Source organism: Triticum dicoccoides, chromosome 2B, assembly GCF_002162155.2.
Source record: "Triticum dicoccoides isolate Atlit2015 ecotype Zavitan chromosome 2B, WEW_v2.0, whole genome shotgun sequence".
Taxonomy (NCBI): domain Eukaryota; kingdom Viridiplantae; phylum Streptophyta; class Magnoliopsida; order Poales; family Poaceae; genus Triticum; species Triticum dicoccoides.
The window spans coordinates 645185550-645205092 of record NC_041383.1 but is presented as its reverse complement, the minus strand read 5'-3'; the positions used below and the strand labels follow the sequence as shown (position 1 = coordinate 645205092).

Here is a 19543-nt window from a genome sequence, read left to right as displayed (position 1 = left end):
CGCTCCCCTCATCCGGCTCCGACGTGGCCATGTCCGGCGGCCGGCTGCGCCCTTCAGAGTGTTGGTTCGATCGCCGGCAAGGTAGAGTAGGGCATGAGACACGAGCCGGCTCACGGGACTCAGGGCGCCGCCATCTCACATGCCCTACTCTTACTCAGCGGAGCCCGGAATCCATTTGGTGCCGGTGGACGTCAGATCGATGATGGATCCATCCTTGGACGAGCCGGCGACATTCACCACGACGCGGTTGCAGCGCCCGGACTAGTGCATCGTATGGGACGCCGGAGAATGCGACTCTGCCTTGCTGACGTCCACCGCAGCGAGCGCTGCCGCGCACGGCGGGCACGCCGCGCCATGTTTGCGTCGGATGACGTCCACGGTGCGTCCATGGCCTCGTCGCGCCAACGGAGGGGTTGCGCATCCGCCACCGCTTTCGGACGCCAGACGGACTGCACCGTCTCTGATGAGGCAACGGCAGCTGCCCTAGTGCCGGATCCATGCGCCATTTGGGCGGAGCAATGGATTCTCGACGGAAGGGGTCAGAGTGTTGCCGTGTATGGGCCTCCTCCCGGGAGCGTCCGAGCGCAAGCCGGACGACCATCTTCTCTTCGGGGCTGCGTGGGATGAGCCCAGGGTCAACGGATCTGAAGGTGAAGGACTTGGATACACTGCCTGCCATGTTGGAGATTGCCGAACTACGCCAGGGACGAGCTTGGGTGACAGAGGGGAGTGAAGTGATGTGGCTAGGGTTTGGTCCGGCGAGCAGATGGGGAGGAATATATGTGGGCTAGAATGGATTAGCATAGGCTGGGCCCGACGTGACGGGCATGCCCGGACGCTCTATATCCTCCCCATGTTTGGGCTGGATATCAGGGATGCCGGTCAACCTGGACGTTTGACGCCTGTTTGAGACGTCCGTCTGGATCAAAATTTTGCGACCGGGTAGTGACCGGGCGGCCCTCCCAGGCGCCGAGCGGATGGGTTGGGGGCGTCCAGCCGTAGGTGCTAAAAATAGTTGATTTTAATCCTATTACCTAGGAAATAAATTCCGTATTTCTCTGATTTTTTTTAGAAAAAATCAGAGCAACATGTGGCAATAATTTCTCCTTTTTTAGAAGGTACACAAGTTGTAGAGAACAAGCACCGACCAGCCAGAAGCGACGGCAAAAGCATAAAAAAGGGTACACGCGCCATGTGTCGCCGCGCGTCCTCACACGTGCCCCCCGCCTTTCATTCCCATCGGGTGACGTTGCACAACCCTCTTATCCGTCCAACAACCAGAGCTAGTCAGGCATCACGGGCCTATAAATACAAGACCAACCAACTAGTACAGGGCAAGCCGATCCGCCGCCATCGTCACTCAGTCTCACACGCAAAAGGCTAGAAACAAGTAGTTTTACTTTAGCCTGTGACCACCTTAATCCTGAGACACACCCATCAGCGTCGTGCTCACGAGGGACCTGCCGCCATTGCTGCAATTTGGAGCTTCTCCTTCCCACCGTGATATAAAGGAGCTCGACGCGATGCAGAGCGGGCAGCAGCAAGCGAGGAGGAAGAACGCGCAGGTGCTGGACGGGTCGGACATCCGGGAGCTGGTGGAGAGCAAGGAGGCGTTCGCGAAGTTCGTGGAGAACAAGTTCCGGCACCTTGACGCCGACGGCGACGGGAGGCTGTCGCTGACGGAGCTCCAGCCCGCCGTCGCGGACATCGGCGCCGCCATCGGGCTGCCGGCGAGGGGGTCGTCGGCGCAGGCGGACCACATCTACTCCGAGGTATGTAAAAGTGCAACTCCCCTCCGTATGTTGACGTGTGTCATCCTCACCGTTCAAAGACTTTGAGTTTTCTAATAGTTTTGTTTTATACAATATAGAAGTATAAAACTTGTAGTTGGACATAACTAGATGCAATCGTTGGTAAAAGTGGCTGCTCGTTGTGTAGCCAACGTTGTTGTCCGTCGTCCAGTTCATTCAATACGTCTAGGAAGTTCTGGATGTGTAGTGACATGCTATTATTACTACTCCCTTCGTCCGGAATTAGTTCTCACTGAAGTGGATGTAGTATCTAGATGTATTTTAGTAATTTGGGACAGAGGGAGTAGCAGATAAGCATAAAGCAATGTACTAGTAGTACTTTGCGTCTTTGGACACGTTTCATGTCTCTGGAATGATGCAGAAGGGCACGTGGTTGCTGATACTCAATTGGGATTCCAAATGGCTGCAAAGAGAACCTGGTCAGCCTAACACGTATACATACTAGTTTGTATGCACGTGCAATGCACATTTTAATTTTATGGGGTGAGTTTTGGTAGGGAAAAACATAGACTTACTGATTGATTCAAAGCAAAAAATTCTTAATTTGTAGATGCTGAAATAAATTATATTATAAAGAAAGTACGAATTAATATATGCAATCCCCACAATTTTTAATTAAAGAATCCTGCAAAAAATGTTAATAAAGAAAAGAATTAAAAATGAATTTAACTTTACTTTACGTTTCTCCCTCGAAACCATTTTTTGGGCTCAACTCGTTGCCAATCTCAAGCTACAACATGTCTGGCCCAAGAGGAATCAGCTTGGGCCACATCTCTTGAGAAGTATCAGGCGGTTCATTCTAGAACATGATGGATGCAACAACCATGCACTGTTCACTGCGAATCCCACTATTTTCAGCCGTTGGATGTAGGACATAAATGGTTAGGATTGATGGCCCGCTCCTATTCAAAACTCGTACACTATATAGTAGTATAGATATTCCACACATCTATACCACTTATATATACCATTATATAGTGTCCAATAACCGAATGTTGTCTTTGGAGGCCGAGCTCCATGGAGCTCGGTTTTGAAAATTTCAAATTCCATCAAATTTTTTATTTTCTATGTTTCAAGAAGTCCTGAAAAAACACGGACATACATGAAGGCATAACGGACATGTGTGTAAATTTTCAGGGCAAAATAAGTTGAAATGAGGGCTGTTCAAAAATGAAAAATCTGAGGCTTTTTCACACATAATACTATTCATCCTCCCATGTCATGATTTTTTTGTACAGGTCTCATTTCAAGGTTTTTTATCCTTAAATTTTACACACACACACATAACATCCTGGTTTACTTGCACAATTTTTTTTCAGATTTTTTTGAAAATGAAAAGTTTGAATTTTTTTTTCAGAAAAATTGCCTCCATGGAGATCGAGAGCCAAACATCCGATCTCGCCAATAACTTAAAATATTAGCCGTTTGATGCGCAAACATTATCATCGGTTGGATAGAGTTTTCAACCCACATCACCTTCTATCATATCTATCATCTCGACTATTCTAGAAGCATCTTTCCACATGGTTATCCGATTCTCTAAAAAAAAGACACAGAACAATCTGGATTCTAGAGGGGTTAGACCAAGTTGGATCTTGTATCCTAGGAAAGGAAATAAGTATCGAAGTTTGCTTTGGTACACCCCCTAGAAAAGATTTCCATACAGGCCACAGGTGGATTAAAAGTGGAGATTAGAAGGTATCCCTTGAATAAAAAACGATAATATAGTCTTTTGTATTCAAATAATCAATTCAATACATTTATCTGCTCGATAGCCTTTTAAAGTAATTTTAAGATTCGTGCAAACTTTTAAGGGTGTAGCGAAGCAAAACTCATAAGTATTGGAACATATTTTTCCATGTTATTATGTATTTAATGCCGTGCTTGTGTGTACAATTTACTAGTATTTTAACAGCTACGGTAACAACATTTTTGTGTATTGAGTTTTGTTGGTTCCTCAATTTTTAACTGTGCTCAAAGTTAGCACCCGTTAATTAAGAAAACTAACTTTTTTGCGGATAATTAAGAAACTATACGGGATGTTATCTGCTCAAAGTAATGAGAAAAAATATACGACATCGTTACGGCGAACACCCACACAGTGACGTGCGCTGTACCTTTGCCACATTGCACGACATCATCACCTGCAGCATTCTATATGGCGCGCACGACCAGCTAATTGGATCAACGGCTGGCAGCCTGTCGCGTGCCATGACAGGCTGCAGCATGTTCGCGCGCTAAGAGCATCTCCAACATACGCCGAATGCAGCGCGCGCAAAAAACAGCTTTAGCGCTGGTCCATCGTCTGGTTTGGCGTGGCGCGCTGCGCCCGCTATAGCAGCCGCGCGAAAATGCAGCGCGCGCTAGTTCTAAAAACTAGAAATGTAGGCATTGAGAAAACAGAAATTTTAAAAAAACTAAATAGATTGCATAGATTTTAAACAATACAAAGGTATTTTACATCCGAAACATAGATTGCATTAAATTAAGAACGATAAACGATAAAAAACATAGATTGCATTAAAAAAATTACTTTAAGTCGCTATCATCATTACCATTATCATTCTCAGCGGTGTCGTCCGAGGTAGTTAGCCAGATGTCCAGTCACCGCTCATCGTTTGGCGTGAAGAACGACTGCCCACCTGCTGCAAGGAGGTCGGACTGCGCATTCGCCAACGCCTTCCGCCGACGCTTGTCCAACCGCGTCGCGCGGCGCCTTCGCGTGTCCTCCTCACGGCGCCTTGCCCAGTAGGCCTGCTTGTAGGCGACGTCCTCCGGGTGGCGCTGGCGCCACTCCGCCATGACCCGCTCGTCCTCCTGGGCGACGAGGAGGCGGCGATGCCGCTCGGCGTGCTCCGCACGGTCTTCCGCCGTGTTCAGACGAGGCAGAGGGGCGAGGTTGAGCGCTTGCTGGAGCGTGTACACATATTGGAAGTTCATCTGGCCGCGCGGCCGGCCTAGGCGCCACGCCGCCGCGTCGTACGCTCGGGCGGCCTCGCGCGCCGTCCCGTACGAGCCGAGGCCGAGCCAGAGTTCGCCGGAGTATCTCCGCGGAGTAGCTGCCGTTGGGGCGCAGGCGGACGCCGCGGTAGCCGGACGCTCCTCGGCGGCGCGGCGGCATGGCGGAGCGGCGGTGGCGGGGCGCTGGAGCGGCGCGTGGCAGAGAGAGAGAGGAAGAGGAGAAGAGGAAGCGTGGAGAAGGCGCGTGGCGCGCGCAACACTTTTATAGGCGCGCGCGAAGCGGCGCGCCAAATCTTACGCGCGAGCTGGCGTCTTTTCGTGCGCGCGCAAACGGTTCCCGCGTGCTTGTTTCTCGTGGCCGCTGGAGCGCGGCAAACCGCCCCGCGCGCGCTAAAAGCTGGGTTTACCCCGCGCGCGTCGTTTGGGGCGGCTGTTAGAGATGCTCTAAGTTTACCGATATAATGATGTGTGATATGCGGTGCAGGTTCTAAATGAGTTCACCCACGGGAAGCAAGATTCGGTGAGCAAGCCGGAGTTCCAGCACGTGCTGTCCGACATACTCCTCGGCATGGCGGCCGGGCTCAAGAGGGACCCAATCATGATCCTGAGGATGGACGGGGAAGACCTGAATGAGTTTGTCGAGAGCACGGCGTACGAAGCAGAGGCGGTCGCCATATTCTCTCAAATCGAGTCCGGGCATGCGTCGTTGCGACAATGTTTGCCCGCCGCTCTTCGGCAGCTGACGGTCGATCACGGCATGCCACCGGCTTCGGACTCTCTGGTATTCATTTTGTGCAGTTTCACAACAAAAGTTGCAACCATAATAGTTCATGTCTGACAAGGCTCGTGGTGCGTCTGCTGACAATTGAGTGTTTGTGATAGGTTATGGAGAAGGTCATTGAACCTGCATTGCAGGAACTGCCAGCAGATCAGCTCGACCGACCGGCATCGCAAGAGGTCTTCTTCCAAGAATTCAAGAAGTATTTGGGAGTGATTGCCCGGCGACTCCAGGAGCGCCCGATAATTGTGGCGCACACTGAGAACACCTTTGATGGGGCTGGCATTAGGAAGATACTGTCCAACAAGTTCGAGTTCGAGAAGGTATACTCATACTAAGATACATGTTTCACAAGTTCGAATTTATCTATGGAAATTGTATTTAGTTAAACGATATTGATCGATACACATCGATGCAATTTTTCTCTCCCAGCTGCTGGATTCCGTCTGGGTAGATGTACCCAAGGAACACAAAGATAGAACATCGAAGAAGTACCTTCGCGTCGCGCTTGACAAGTTGGCCGCCTCAGTAAATCTACCACCATATGGAGCTGTTGACCAGGTAATTTAGAAGAGATCATTTCCATGTACTAAATCATTTATTCCATACGAAGCTGGTAAATGTGAAATAGAATGTTCAGAGTCTAAACTACTATTAAACAATCAAACAAGAACTTCTTTAAGCACACCCCACAAAGCGTACACAGATCCAATACCATCGCACGATTAGGCCCACTAAAATCAATCTAACGGTTAGCCTTAACCTAAACCATTTTCTGTGTGCACTTAGCAATTTACATTGACTGACTGTACTTCACCGTGAAGGAAAATGCGAAACTCCACGCCTAGGCAATTAGGAAACTAATAATCACGGATTCATCATATTCTAGAAAATTAAATCAAAGTGCATCCATCCTATTAGGAAACTAATCTCAGACAAATCCATCCTATTAAAAAACTTATCTCGGACGCATCCATCCTATTAGGAAGCCAATCGCGAGCCACCTGCCGCCATCATGCACGCTAGCCACGATGGGGGAAGCGCGAGGAGCTTCGTCTTCCTCTGGGAACACACGTGTTGTCGCCGCCATCGTCTTCTACCTGAAGGCCAGGCGCTCTTCTACCGCTACTGCGACGACTCCATCCATGGTCCAGGGCATGCTCTCTGGCAACCATTGGCATCCGCGTTGACGTCAGCTCCGTTCGTAACACCCACGCCGACAACAACCCACCACCGACGTCCTCCAAGTCCAAGCCGCCAACTGCCGTCGTCCCTAGGGCGGCACCAGTATCGGCCGTGGCCCAGGAGGTGCCGTCATTGCCGTTCCTGCCGTCATCCTACTGGGCCGTCGAGGACCTCCTGCAGTTCTTCCTACGTGCACAGCCGAGGGCACCAAAGGTCTATCACAAATCAATCAGGTGAACCTTTAATTCGATTTGGGGGCATTCTGCAATTTGCACGACTAATACTACACTTTTGGCCCTTGGAGGCGGGTCAAAAAATTTTTATCTGCAATTTCATCTATCAACCAATCTTCCTCTGATGCATTTTAGAAATAAAAAATTGGGACATGAAGAAATTGCTATTCCAGAGTTTAATTAATCGTTTGATAATTCCTACAAGCCTATATTACTGCATTAATAAATAATTGCTGATTTTATCTAAATGAGAATATTTTCCTGCGATTACTCTATGCAGCAACATAGCCACTATTGTGTCTCACTTTTGAAAATAAAATTTGAGCGACATCAAACATTGTGTATCCATTTGATTTATATTTTTAAAAACATTTAATTTTTTTATCATGTGAATCTCACCTGATTTACGTTTGAGACGTGCGTTGCATGTGCACGCTTACTAGTGTTGGATAAAGTTCAAATGGTCTACAATCTTCCATAAAAAATGCACAGGTGGATGCTGTGGTGAATGAGGCGTTCAAGATGGCGAACGCCGACGATGGGAAGGCGGTGAACGAGGCCGAGTTCAAGAAGCTGCTCACCGAGATCCTCGGGGCGGTGATGCTGCAGCTAGACGGCAACGCCATCGCGGTCTCCACCAACACCGTCCTCCACGAGCCCATGTCCACTTCGTCGACCTTGTTGTCGCCGTCGCCGTTGTCGCCCACGGTGTCGTCGCCGAGCGAGTAGGCACATGTTTGGTAGAGTAACAATTTCCGCTGACGCTGTAACTGCGATCGATGCCGGAATCCACCTGATCACACTGCAATAACGTGACGTTCTTGGCTGTAACGTCAACCTGAGACGGTTGAAATTATATGCATACTGTTGGTGTCTGTAACCTGCTCGGTGATTTGTGATGAAATAAGGATTTGCTTGCCAGAAGGGACAAGTGTAGGGCTGAGATATGTCTCTCGCAACTGTAGGTTTGTGAAGAACTAGCAATCGTGCACGTGCCACACAAGTCCAATTCTCAAAAACCTTGCTTTTTATTTTGAAATGGATTGAAAAGGAATGAAAAAAGAAGAAACTTTTCTTAAATTTATCTAAATACGGACGTGTCATTAAACAAGTTTTTGGGACGAAGGGAGTAGCATTGTGAAACTTTACGATGTTGTATTTCACTTCGATTTTTTTCGATGTAGCCTAAGGCATCTTGGCGAAGACTCTCAAACCTTCCGCATCTGTCCGGACCCCCAAGTTTCTAAACAGAGTCCCGCATTTGTTTGTGGATCAGTTCGTACTTCCGGTTTTTCGCAAACCAGAATTAAACCAGAGAGCTTTACGGGATTCTAAACGTCAGCCGGATAGGACTCAACCAAGACTGAGACGGAGCAATGGTTAGGAGCACTCCCTAAGAGCAAAGTTAAACTCAAGGTAATCCGTTGCGTGGGATCTTCAAGGGTCATTTTGAATGCTTTTAGATCACGTCAAGTGATGCGTTCAGCCGTTATCATATATTGTGTGCTGGACGCTTCTTTGAAAAAATGTACATATTTTTGAGGCTTAGATGAGATCTTCCCTCTTTTCTTGGCTTACTGATTTTACCCGGTTTTCTTAGGTTTTGGAGAGAAAAATTCATGATTTTTTAATGAACTTTTTTTTGCTTTCACGAGAAGCACATAATTGTTTCTTATGAGGCACATATTTGCTTCCGTGAGTGCGCTTCTTGGAAAAGAAAAATGTGTGCTTTCGTGAGAAATATGTGATTGCTTTTTATGTAGGCACATACTTGCTTCTGCGAGAAGCACAAGAAAGGAAAAAAACGATGTTGTCGTAAGAAGCACGTAGAAGAAGAAAAATGTGCTTCCGCAAAAAGCACATATTTGCTTCTCATGAAGGTACGGATTTGCTTCCTAAAGAAAATTGTATGCTTCGCAAGAAGCACAAATTTGCTTCCACGAGAAGCGCAAAAGTGCTTCTCGAAAAGGAATAAATAAATTAAATAAATGTGCTTTCGGCTTCAGTTTTTTCTTTTTGATTTTTTCGTAAAAAAAAGTTTATCGAAACCTATTATCATGGGATTTAGTTTAAAAATCTTAACACGAGAAATCCAATGATAAAAATGGTTCGGGATTTGGATGCAAGATTCAAGAGACAAACGTTTTGAATAAAATAATTTATGAAAAAAAGAAACTTGGAGTTGCAACAAGTTGCTCATGAGAAGGTGAGAGTGACCTTAGCAAGGGTAACCCTTAAGTAATGATTTTGGCACTCCTTTCTTTTGTGCGAAAGCTATTTCTCGCTTAACGCGAGACTAGCATCCCTCCCACCTAAGCTTTCCTGCACAGTGCACCAGTATACGCCGTCCCAATAGCGTGTTACTCGTTTCGTTCATTGTCGGACGTTCGCTGATGTTTCGTTCGTCTTTTTGTTTCCTTTTATTTTTTTGATTTTATTATTATTTCTTCTGCTATTTTCTTTTCATTGTTATACTTCTTTTTTCTCTTTTTTATTTCATGGCTTTCATCAGTTTTTCTTTTCATTCTCGTTCTCGTTCTCCTTCTCTTTTCTTTTGGTTTTTTGTTTCTTTCTTTTTTTAATGGATTTTTTTCTTGTATCTTTATCGGTTTTCATTATTTTTTGCACTTGTTTCTTGGATTTTCTTTCTTTCTTTTTTCTTTGGTTTCTTTTTAATTTTCACCGCTTTTCTTTGTTTCTATTGATTTTCATTCTACATTTTTCGTATACATCAAAATATTTTCTAATACACAATTACCATTTTTCAAAACAAGTTTAACATTTTTCAAATATTTGCTCAACATTTTTTCTATGCATAGTTTTATAAAATTTAAATACTTGATTCATTTTTTCAATTATAAGATTAATATTTTTCAAATACCTGGTCATTATTTTTTCTATACACATTTTGATATTTTTTGTTGCTTGGTTATCATTTTTTATATCTAAGATTTTCTACATGGTCAACGGTATTTCTATACACCTTTAACATTTTCTGAGTGCTTGAGTAAAACTTCTCAAATACTTTTAATTTGTTTTTCAAATTCCTGATTAACATTTTCTAAATACAGTAAAACTTTTTTCACACACATTTTTATAATTTTGGTATACATTTTTGTACACATGAGAAACATTTTTTATACACATTAAAAAAATAGATGCTTGGTTAACATTTTTGTAGTACATGCTCAACATTCTTTCTGTACACAAACATTTTTCAAATGCTTGATTAATTGTTTTCAAGTATAAAATTAATATTTTTCGAATACATGCTCAACAGTTTCTTCTATGCACATTTTGACATTTTTAAATGCTTGATTAACATTTTCAAATACAAGATTAATTCATTTAACAATATGGTCAACGATATTTTTATACTCATTTAATATTTTTCGAATGCATGAGTAATGCTTTTCTAATCCTTGTTGAACATTTTTACAAATGCTTGATTAAGATTTTCTAAATACATGAAAACTTTTTTACACATTGTATATCTGTTGTATATATTTTTCGTATACATGAGAAAGATTTCCTTTATACACATTTCACATTTTTTAAATGCTTGACTAACATTTTTTGAATACATGACAAACACATTTTAACATTTTTTAAATGCTTGATTAACATTTTCCAAATACAAGTTTACCATATTTTGATTAGGTGGTCAACATTTGTTTTCTATACACATTTTAAAATTTCCAAATTCTTGATTAACACTTTTGAAATACAAGTTTGTCATTTTTTGAATACGCGGTCAACATTTTTTCTATACACATTTAATATTTTTCAAATGCTTAAATTAACATTTTGACATATTTTTTAACATTTATCCGAATGCTTGATCAATATTTTTAAAATAGATGATCAAGTTTTTCACACGTATTGTATACATTTTCTGAATACAAGAGAACATTTTGATACACAATTAATGTTTTTTAAATGCTTGGTCAATAATTTTTTTCTAATATTTTCTGTAAGGTGTTATTTTATATTTACTTGGAATATTTGAAAGTATAAACAAAATTAATAAAAACAAAACAAAAAACATCAAATATATAAAGAGGTCGTGGCCTCCCGCGCGCCTGGGTCGGCCCATTTAGGAAGGTGTGTGATGCAAGAGCACTCTAGGTCCCGCTATAAGAGAGGCATAGGGACCGCTCAAAAGAAAAAATAAGAGAGCCATAAGGGAGCTACTAACCAAGGCGTAAGCTTTGCGGGAGCCCCGTAAGTATCACTTTTAGTGGGTTGAGAGCTCCCCATTTGGCACGCTTCGGCCGCCGCCACGTGTCGCGTGCTTGGCGCTCCCATGGGATTTTATTTTTTAATCTTTATGTACGCATTTTTGTGTTTCAGATGAGACTTTTTGTGTTTTGTTGGCTTTTTGGTTTTGACGGGTTTTCCCTAGGTTTTGGAGAAAAAACCAGCGTTTTTTGCGTGAAAAACACTTTTTTTCCTTCTGCGAGAGGCATACTTACTTCTCATGGAGGCACATATATGATTCCCTGAAAGGAACAGCTACGCCTCTTGGAAAGAAAAAACTCTTTTTTTTGGCTTTCGCTAGAGGTATGGATTTGCTTCTCGTGGTGGCATAGGTTTGCTTCCGTGATGTGCCTCTCGGAGAGAAAAGAAAAAACATATTTTTTGTGCTTCCAAGACAAGCACAGATATGCTACTTGCGGAGACATAGGTTAGATTCGGTGAAAATATGTTTTTTGCTTTCGCGAGTGCTACAGATTTGCTTCTTTCCGAGGCACAGATTTGCTTCTACGAGAGGCTCGGAAAGGGAAAAAAGCAGGGGCGGATTGGGAGGGGGGGGGGTGAAGGAAATATGCCCTAGAGGCAATAATAAAGTTATTATTTATTTCCTCATATCATGATAAATGTTTATTATTCATGCTAGAATTGTATTATCCGGAAACATGATACATGTGTGAATACATAGACAAACATAATGTCACTAGTATGCCTCTACATGACTAGCTCATTAATCAAAGATGGTTATGTTTCCTAACCATAGACATGTGTTGTCATTTGATTAACAGGATCACACCATTAGGAGAATGATGTGATTGACTTGACCCATTCTGTTAGCATAGCACTTGATCGTTTAGTATGTTGCTATTGCTTTCTTCATGACTTATACAAAGTTCCTACAACTATGAGATTATGCAACTCCCGTTTACCAGAGGAACACCTTGTGTGCTACCAAACATCACAACGTAACTAGGTGATTATAAAGGTGCTCTACAGGTGTCTCCAAAGGTACATGTTGGGTTGGCGTAATTCGAGATTAGGTTTTGTCACTCCAATTGTCGGAGAGGTATCTCTGGGCCCTCTCGGTAATACACATCACTTAAGCCTTGCAAGCATTGTAACTAATGAATTAGTTACAGAATGATGTATTACGGAACAAGTAAAGAGACTTGCCGGTAACGAGATTGAACTAGGTATTGTATACCGACGATCGAATCTCGGGCAAGTAACATACCGATGACAAAGGGAACAACGTATGTTGTTATGCGGTTTGACCGATAAAGATCTTCATAGAATATGTAGGAGCCAATATGAACATCCATGTTCCACTATTGGTTATTGACCAGAAACAGTTCTAGGTCATGTCTACATAGTTCTCGAACCCGTAGGGTCCGCACGCTTAACGTTACGATGATAGTTTTATTATGAGTTTATAAGTTTTGATGTACCGAAGTTTGTTCGGAGTCCCGGATGTGATCACGGACATGACGAGGAGTCTCGAAATGGTCGATACATAAAGATTGATATATTGGACGACTATATTCGGACACCGGAAGTGTTCCGGGTGATTTCGGAGAAAACCGGAGTGCCGGAGGGTTACCGGAACCCCCCAGGGAGAAGTAATGGGCCTTGGTGGGCCTGAGGGGAGAGAGAGGGCAGCAGCCCAGGAGGTGGCGCACCCCCCCTTGAGGAGTCCGAATTGGACTAGGGGAGGGGGCGCGCCCCCCCTTTCCCTCTCCCTCTCCCTCTCTTTCCTTCCCCCTTCCTCCTTCCTAGTGGGACCAGGAAAGGGGAGTCCTACTCTCACTAGGAGGAGGACTCCCCCCTCCTTGGCGCGCCCCCTAGGGCCGGCCGGCCTCCCCCCTTGCTCATTTATATACGGGGGCAGGGGGGCACCCTAGAACAACACAAGTTGATCTACGGATCGTTCCTTAGCCGTGTGCGGTGCCCCCCTCCACCATATTCCACCTTGGTCATATCATCGCGGAGTTTAGGCGAAGCCCTGCGCCGGTAGAGCATCATCATCGTCACCACGCCGTCGTGCTGATGGAAATCATCCCCGACACTTTGCTGGATCGGAGTCCGAGGATCGTCATCGAGCTGAACGTGTGCTGAACTCGGAGGTGCCGTACGTTCGGTACTTGGATCGGTCGGATCGTGAAGACGTACGACTACATCAACCGCATTGTCATAACGCTTCCACTTACGGTCTACGAGGGTACGTGGACAATACTCTCCCCTCTCGTTGCTATGCCATCACCATGATCTTGCGTGTACGTAGGAAAAATTTGAAATTACTATGTTCCCCAACAGTGGCATCCGAGCCAGGTTTTATGCGTAGATGTCATATGCACGAGTAGAACACAAGTGAGTTGTGGGCGATACAAGTCATACTGCTTACCAGCATGTCATACTTTGGTTCGGTGGTATTGTGAGATGAAGCGGCCCGGACTGACATTACGCGTACGCTTACGCGATACTGGTTTCACCGTTACGAGCACTCGTGCTTAAAGGTGGCTGGCGGGTGTCTGTCTCTCTCACTTTAGCTGAATCGAGTGTGACTACGCCCGGTCCTTGCGAAGGTTAAAACAACACTAACTTGATGAACTATCATTGTGGTTTTGATGCGTAGGTAAGAACGGTTCTTGCTAAGCCCGTAGCAGCCACGTAAAACTTGCAACAACAAAGTAGAGGACGTCTAACTTGTTTTTGCAGGGCATGTTGTGATGTGATATGGTCAAGACGTGATGCTATATTTTTGTATGAGATGATCATGTTTTGTAACCGAAGTTATCGGCAACTGGCCGGAGCCATATGGTTGTCGCTTTATTGTATGAAATGCAAACACCCTATAATTGCTTTACTTTACCACTAAGCGGTAGCGATAGTCGTAGAAGCAATAGATGGCGTAAACGACAACGATGCTACGATGGAGATCAAGGTGTCGCGCCGGTGACGATGGTGATCACGACGGTGCTTCGGAGATGGAGATCACAAGCACAAGATGATGATGACCATATCATATCACTTATATTGATTGCATGTGATGTTTATCCTTTATGCATCTTATCGTGCTTTGATTGACGGTAGCATTTTAAGATGATCTCTCACTAAAAATTATCAAGAAGTGTTCTCCCTGAGTATGCACTGTTGCCAAAGTTCGTCGTGCCCAGACACCACGTGATGATCGGGTGTGATAAGCTCTACGTCCATCTACAACGGGTGCAAGCCAGTTTTACACACGCAGAATACTCAGGTTAAACTTGACGAGCCTAGCATATGCAGATATGGCCTCGGAACACAGAGACCGAAAGGTCAAGCGTGAATCATATAGTAGATATGATCAACATAGTAATGTTCACCATTGAAAACTACTCCATCTCACGTGATGATCGGTTATGGTTTAGTTGATTTGGATCACGTGATCACTTAGATGATTCGAGAGATGTCTGTCTAAGTGGGAGTTCTAAAGTAATATGATTAATTGAACTTAAATTTATCATGAACTTAGTACCTGATAGTATTTTTCTTGTCTATGTCTGTTGTAGATAGATGGCTCATGTTGTTGTTCCGTTGAATTTTAATGCGTTCCTTGAGAAAGCAAAGTTGAAAGATGATGGTAGCAATTACACGGACTGGGTCCGTAACCTGAGGATTATCCTCATTGCCGCACAGAAGAATTACGTCCTGGAAGCACCGCTGGGTGCCAGGCCTGCTGCTGATGCAACTGACGACGTTAAGAACGTCTGGTAGAGCAAAGCTGATGACTACTCGATAGTTCAATGTGCCATGCTTTACGGCTTAGAACCGGGTCTTCAACGATGTTTTGAACATCATGGAGCATATGAGATGTTCCAGGAGTTGAAGTTAATATTTCAAGCAAATGCCCGAATTGAGAGATATGAAGTCTCCAATAAGTTCTACAGCTGCAAGATGGAGGAGAATAGTTCTGTCAGTGAGCATATACTCAAAATGTCTGGGTATAATAATCACTTAATTCAACTGGGAGTTAATCTTCCGGAGGATAGCGTCATTGACAGAGTTCTCCAATCACTACCACCAAGCTACAAGAGCTTCGTGATGAACTATAATATGCAAGGGATGAACAAGACAATTCCTGAGCTCTTCGCAATGCTAAAAGCTGCGGAGGTAGAAATCAAGAAGGAGCATCAAGTGTTGATGGTCAACAAGACCACTAGTTTCAAGAAAAAAGGGCAAAGGGAAGAAGAAGGGGAACTTCAAGAAGAACAGCAAGCAAGTTGCTGCTCAAGAGAAGAAACCCAAGTCTGGACCTAAGCCTGAAACTGAGTGCTTCTACTGTAAGCAGACTGGACACTGGAAGCGAAACTGCCCCAAGTATTTGGCGGATGAGAAGGATGGCAAGGTGAACAAAGGTATATGTGATATACATGTTATTGATGTGTACCTTACTAGAGCTCGCAGTAGCACCTGGGTATTTGATACTGGTTCTGTTGCTAATATTTGCAACTCGAAACAGGGACTACGGAATAAGCGAGCACTAGCCAAGGACGAGGTGACGATGCGCGTGGGAAATGGTTCCAAAGTCGATGTGATCGCGGTCGGCACGCTACCTCTACATCTACCTTCGGGATTAGTTTTAGACCTGAATAATTGTTATTTGGTGCCAGCGTTGAGCATGAACATTATATCTGGATCTTGTTTGATGCGAGACGGTTATTCATTTAAATCAGAGAATAATGGTTGTTCTATTTATATGAGTAATATCTTTTATGGTCATGCACCCTTGAAGAGTGGTCTATTTTTATTGAATCTCGATAGTAGTGATACACATATTCATAATGTCAAAGCCAAAAGATGCAGAGTTGATAATGATAGTGCAACTTATTTATGGCATTGCCGTTTAGGTCATATCGGTATAAAGCGCATGAAGAAACTCCATACTGATGGACTTTTGGAATCACTTGATTATGAATCACTTGGTACTTGCGAACCGTGCCTCATGGGCAAGATGACTAAAACACTGTTCTCCGGTACTATGGAGAGAGCAACAGATTTGTTGGAAATCATAAATACAGATGTATGTGGTCCGATGAATGTTGAAGCTCGTGGCGGATATCGTTATTTTCTCACCTTCACAGATGATTTAAGCAGATATGGGTATATCTACTTAATGAAACACAAGTCTGAAACATTTGAAAAGTTCAAAGAATTTCAAAGTGAAGTGGAAAATCATCGTAACAAGAAAATAAAGTTTCTATGATCTGATCGTGGAGGAGAATATTTGAGTTACGAGTTTGGTTTACATTTGAAACAATGTGGAATAGTTTCGCAACTCACGCCACCTGGAACACCACAAAGAAATGGTGTGTCCGAACGTCGTAATCATACTTTACTAGATATGGTGCGATCTATGATGTCTCTTACTGATTTACCGCTATCGTTCTGGGGTTATGCTTTAGAGACGGCCGCATTCACGTTGAATAGGGCACCATCAAAATCCGTTGAGACGACGCCTTATGAACTGTGGTTTGGCAAGAAACCAAAGTTGTCGTTTCTTAAAGTTTGGGGCTGCGATGCTTATGTGAAGAAACTTCAACTAGATAAGCTCGAACCTAAATCAGAGAAATGTGTCTTCATAGGATACCCAAAGGAGACAGTTGGGTACACCTTCTATCACAGATCCGAAGGCAAGACATTCGTTGCTAAGAATGGATCCTTTCTAGAGAAGGAGTTTCTCTCGAAAGAAGTGAGTGGGAGGAAAGTGGAACTTGATGAGGTAACTGTACCTGCTCCCTTATTGGAAAGTAGTTCATCACAGAAATCAGTTTCTGTGACACCTACACCAATTAGTGAGGAAGCTAATGATATTGATCATGAAACTTCAGATCAAGTTTCTACTGAACCTTGTAGGTCTACCAGAGTAAGATCCGCACCAGAGTGGTACGGTAATCCTATTCTGGAAGTCATGTTACTTGACCATGATGAACCTACGAACTATGAGGAAGCGATGATGAGCCCAGATTCCGCAAAATGGCTAGAGGCCATGAAATCTGAGATGGGATCCATGTATGAAAACAAAGTTTGGACTTTGGTTGACTTGCCCGATGATCGGCAAGCCATTGAGAATAAATGGATCTTTAAGAAGAAGACTGACACTGATGGTAATGTAACTGTCTATAAAGCTCGACTTGTTGCAAAAGGTTTTCGACAAGTTCAAGGGGTTGGCTACGGTGAGACTTTCTCACCCGTAGCGATGCTTAAGTCTGTCCGAATCATGTTAGCAATTGCCGCATTTTGTGATTATGAAATTTGGCAAATGGATGTCAAAACTGCATTCTTGAATGGATTTCTGGAAGAAGAGTTGTATATGATGCAACCAGAAGGTTTTGTTGATCCAAAAGGTACTAACAAAGTGTGCAAGCTCCAGCGATCAATCTATGGTCTGGTGCAAGCCTCTCGGAGTTGGAATAAACGCTTTGATAGTGTGATCAAAGCATATGGTTTTATACAGACTTTTGGAGAAACCTGTATTTACAAGAAAGTGAGTGGGAGCTCTGTAGCATTTCTAATATTATATGTGGACGACATATTGTTGATTGGAAATGATATAGAATTTCTGGATAGCATAAAAGGATATTTGAATAAAAGTTTTTCAATGAAAGACCTCGGTGAAGCTGCTTACATATTGGGCATCAATATCTATAGAGATAGATCAAGACGCTTGATTGGACTTTCACAATGCACATACCTTGATAAAGTTTTGAAAAAGTTCAATATGGGTCAAGCAAAGAAAGGGTTCTTGTCTGTATTACAAGGTATAAAATTGATTCAGACTCAATGCCCGACCACTGCAGAAGATAGAGAGAAAATGAAAGGAGTTCCCTATGCTTCAACCATAGGCTCTATCATGTATGCAATGCTGTGTACCAGACCTGATGTGTGCCTTGCTATTAGTTTAGCAGGGAGGTACCAAAGTAATCCAGGAGTGGATCACTGGACAGCGGTCAAGAATATTCTAAAATACCTGAAAAGGACTAAGGATATGTTTCTCGTTTATGGGGGTGACAAAGAGCTTGTCGTAAAAGGTTACGTCGATGCAAGCCTTGACACTAATCCGGACGATTCTAAATCGCAAACCAGATACGTATTTATATTAAACGGTGGAGCTGTAAGTTGGTGCAGTTCTAAACAAAGCGTCGTAGCGGGATCTACATGTGAAGCGGAGTACATAGCTGCTTCGGAAGCAGCAAATGAAGGAGTCTGGATGAAGGAGTTCATTTCCGATCTAGGTGTCATACCTAGTGCATCGGGACCAATGAAGATCTTCTGTGACAATACTGGTGCAATTGCCCTGGCAAAGGAATTCAGATTTCACAAGAGGAACAAGCACATCAAAAGACGTTTCAATTTCATCCGGGACCAAGTCCAGGTGGGAGACATAGAGATTTGCAAGATACATACGGATCTGAATATTTCAGACCCATTGACTAAGCCTCTTCCATGAGCAAAACATGATCAGCACCAAGACTCCATGGGTGTTAGAATAATTACTATGTAATCTAGATTATTGACTCTAGTGCAAGTGGGAGACTGAAGGAAATATGCCCTAGAGGCAATAATAAAGTTATTATTTATTTCCTCATATCATGATAAATGTTTATTATTCATGCTAGAATTATATTATCTGGAAACATGATACATGTGTGAATACATAGACAAACATAATGTCACTAGTATGCCTCTACTTGACTAGCTCATTAATCAAAGATGGTTATGTTTCCTAACCATAGACATGTGTTGTCATTTGATTAACGGGATCACATCATTAGGAGAATGATGTGATTGACTTGACCCATTCTGTTAGCATAGCACTTGATCGTTTAGTATGTTGCTATTGCTTTCTTCATGACTTATACAAAGTTCCTACAACTATGAGATTATGCAACTCCCATTTACCAGAGGAACACCTTGTGTGCTACCAAACGTCACAATGTAACTAGGTGATTATAAAGGTGCTCTACAGGTGTCTCCAAAGGTACATGTTGGGTTGGCGTAATTTGAGATTAGGTTTTGTCACTCCAATTGTCGGAGAGGTGTCTCTGGGCCCTCTCGGTAATACACATCACTTAAGCCTTGCAAGAATTGGAACTAATGAGTTAGTTACGGAATGATGTATTACGGAACGAGTAAAGAGACTTGCCGGTAACGAGATTGAACTAGGTATTGGATACCGACGATCGAATCTCGGGCAAGTAACATATCGATGACAAAGGGAACAACGTATGTTGTTATGCGGTTTGACCGATAAAGATCTTCGTAGAATATGTAGGAGCCAATAT

At 43.5% G+C, this 19543-nt stretch overlaps 1 protein-coding gene across 1 annotated transcript; it reads left to right on the top strand.

Moving 5' to 3' along the window:
• Window positions 1-1343: 1343 nt before the first annotated feature.
• On the top strand, window positions 1344-7915 carry LOC119365345. Its single transcript, XM_037630964.1, has 5 exons — window positions 1344-1772; window positions 5257-5553; window positions 5655-5873; window positions 5983-6111; window positions 7461-7915. Exons 1-5 carry the CDS (start codon window positions 1524-1526, stop codon window positions 7695-7697), a joined length of 1131 nt encoding a protein of 376 aa, XP_037486861.1. The 5' UTR covers window positions 1344-1523; the 3' UTR covers window positions 7698-7915.
• The last annotated feature ends 11628 nt before the right edge of the window (window positions 7916-19543 follow it).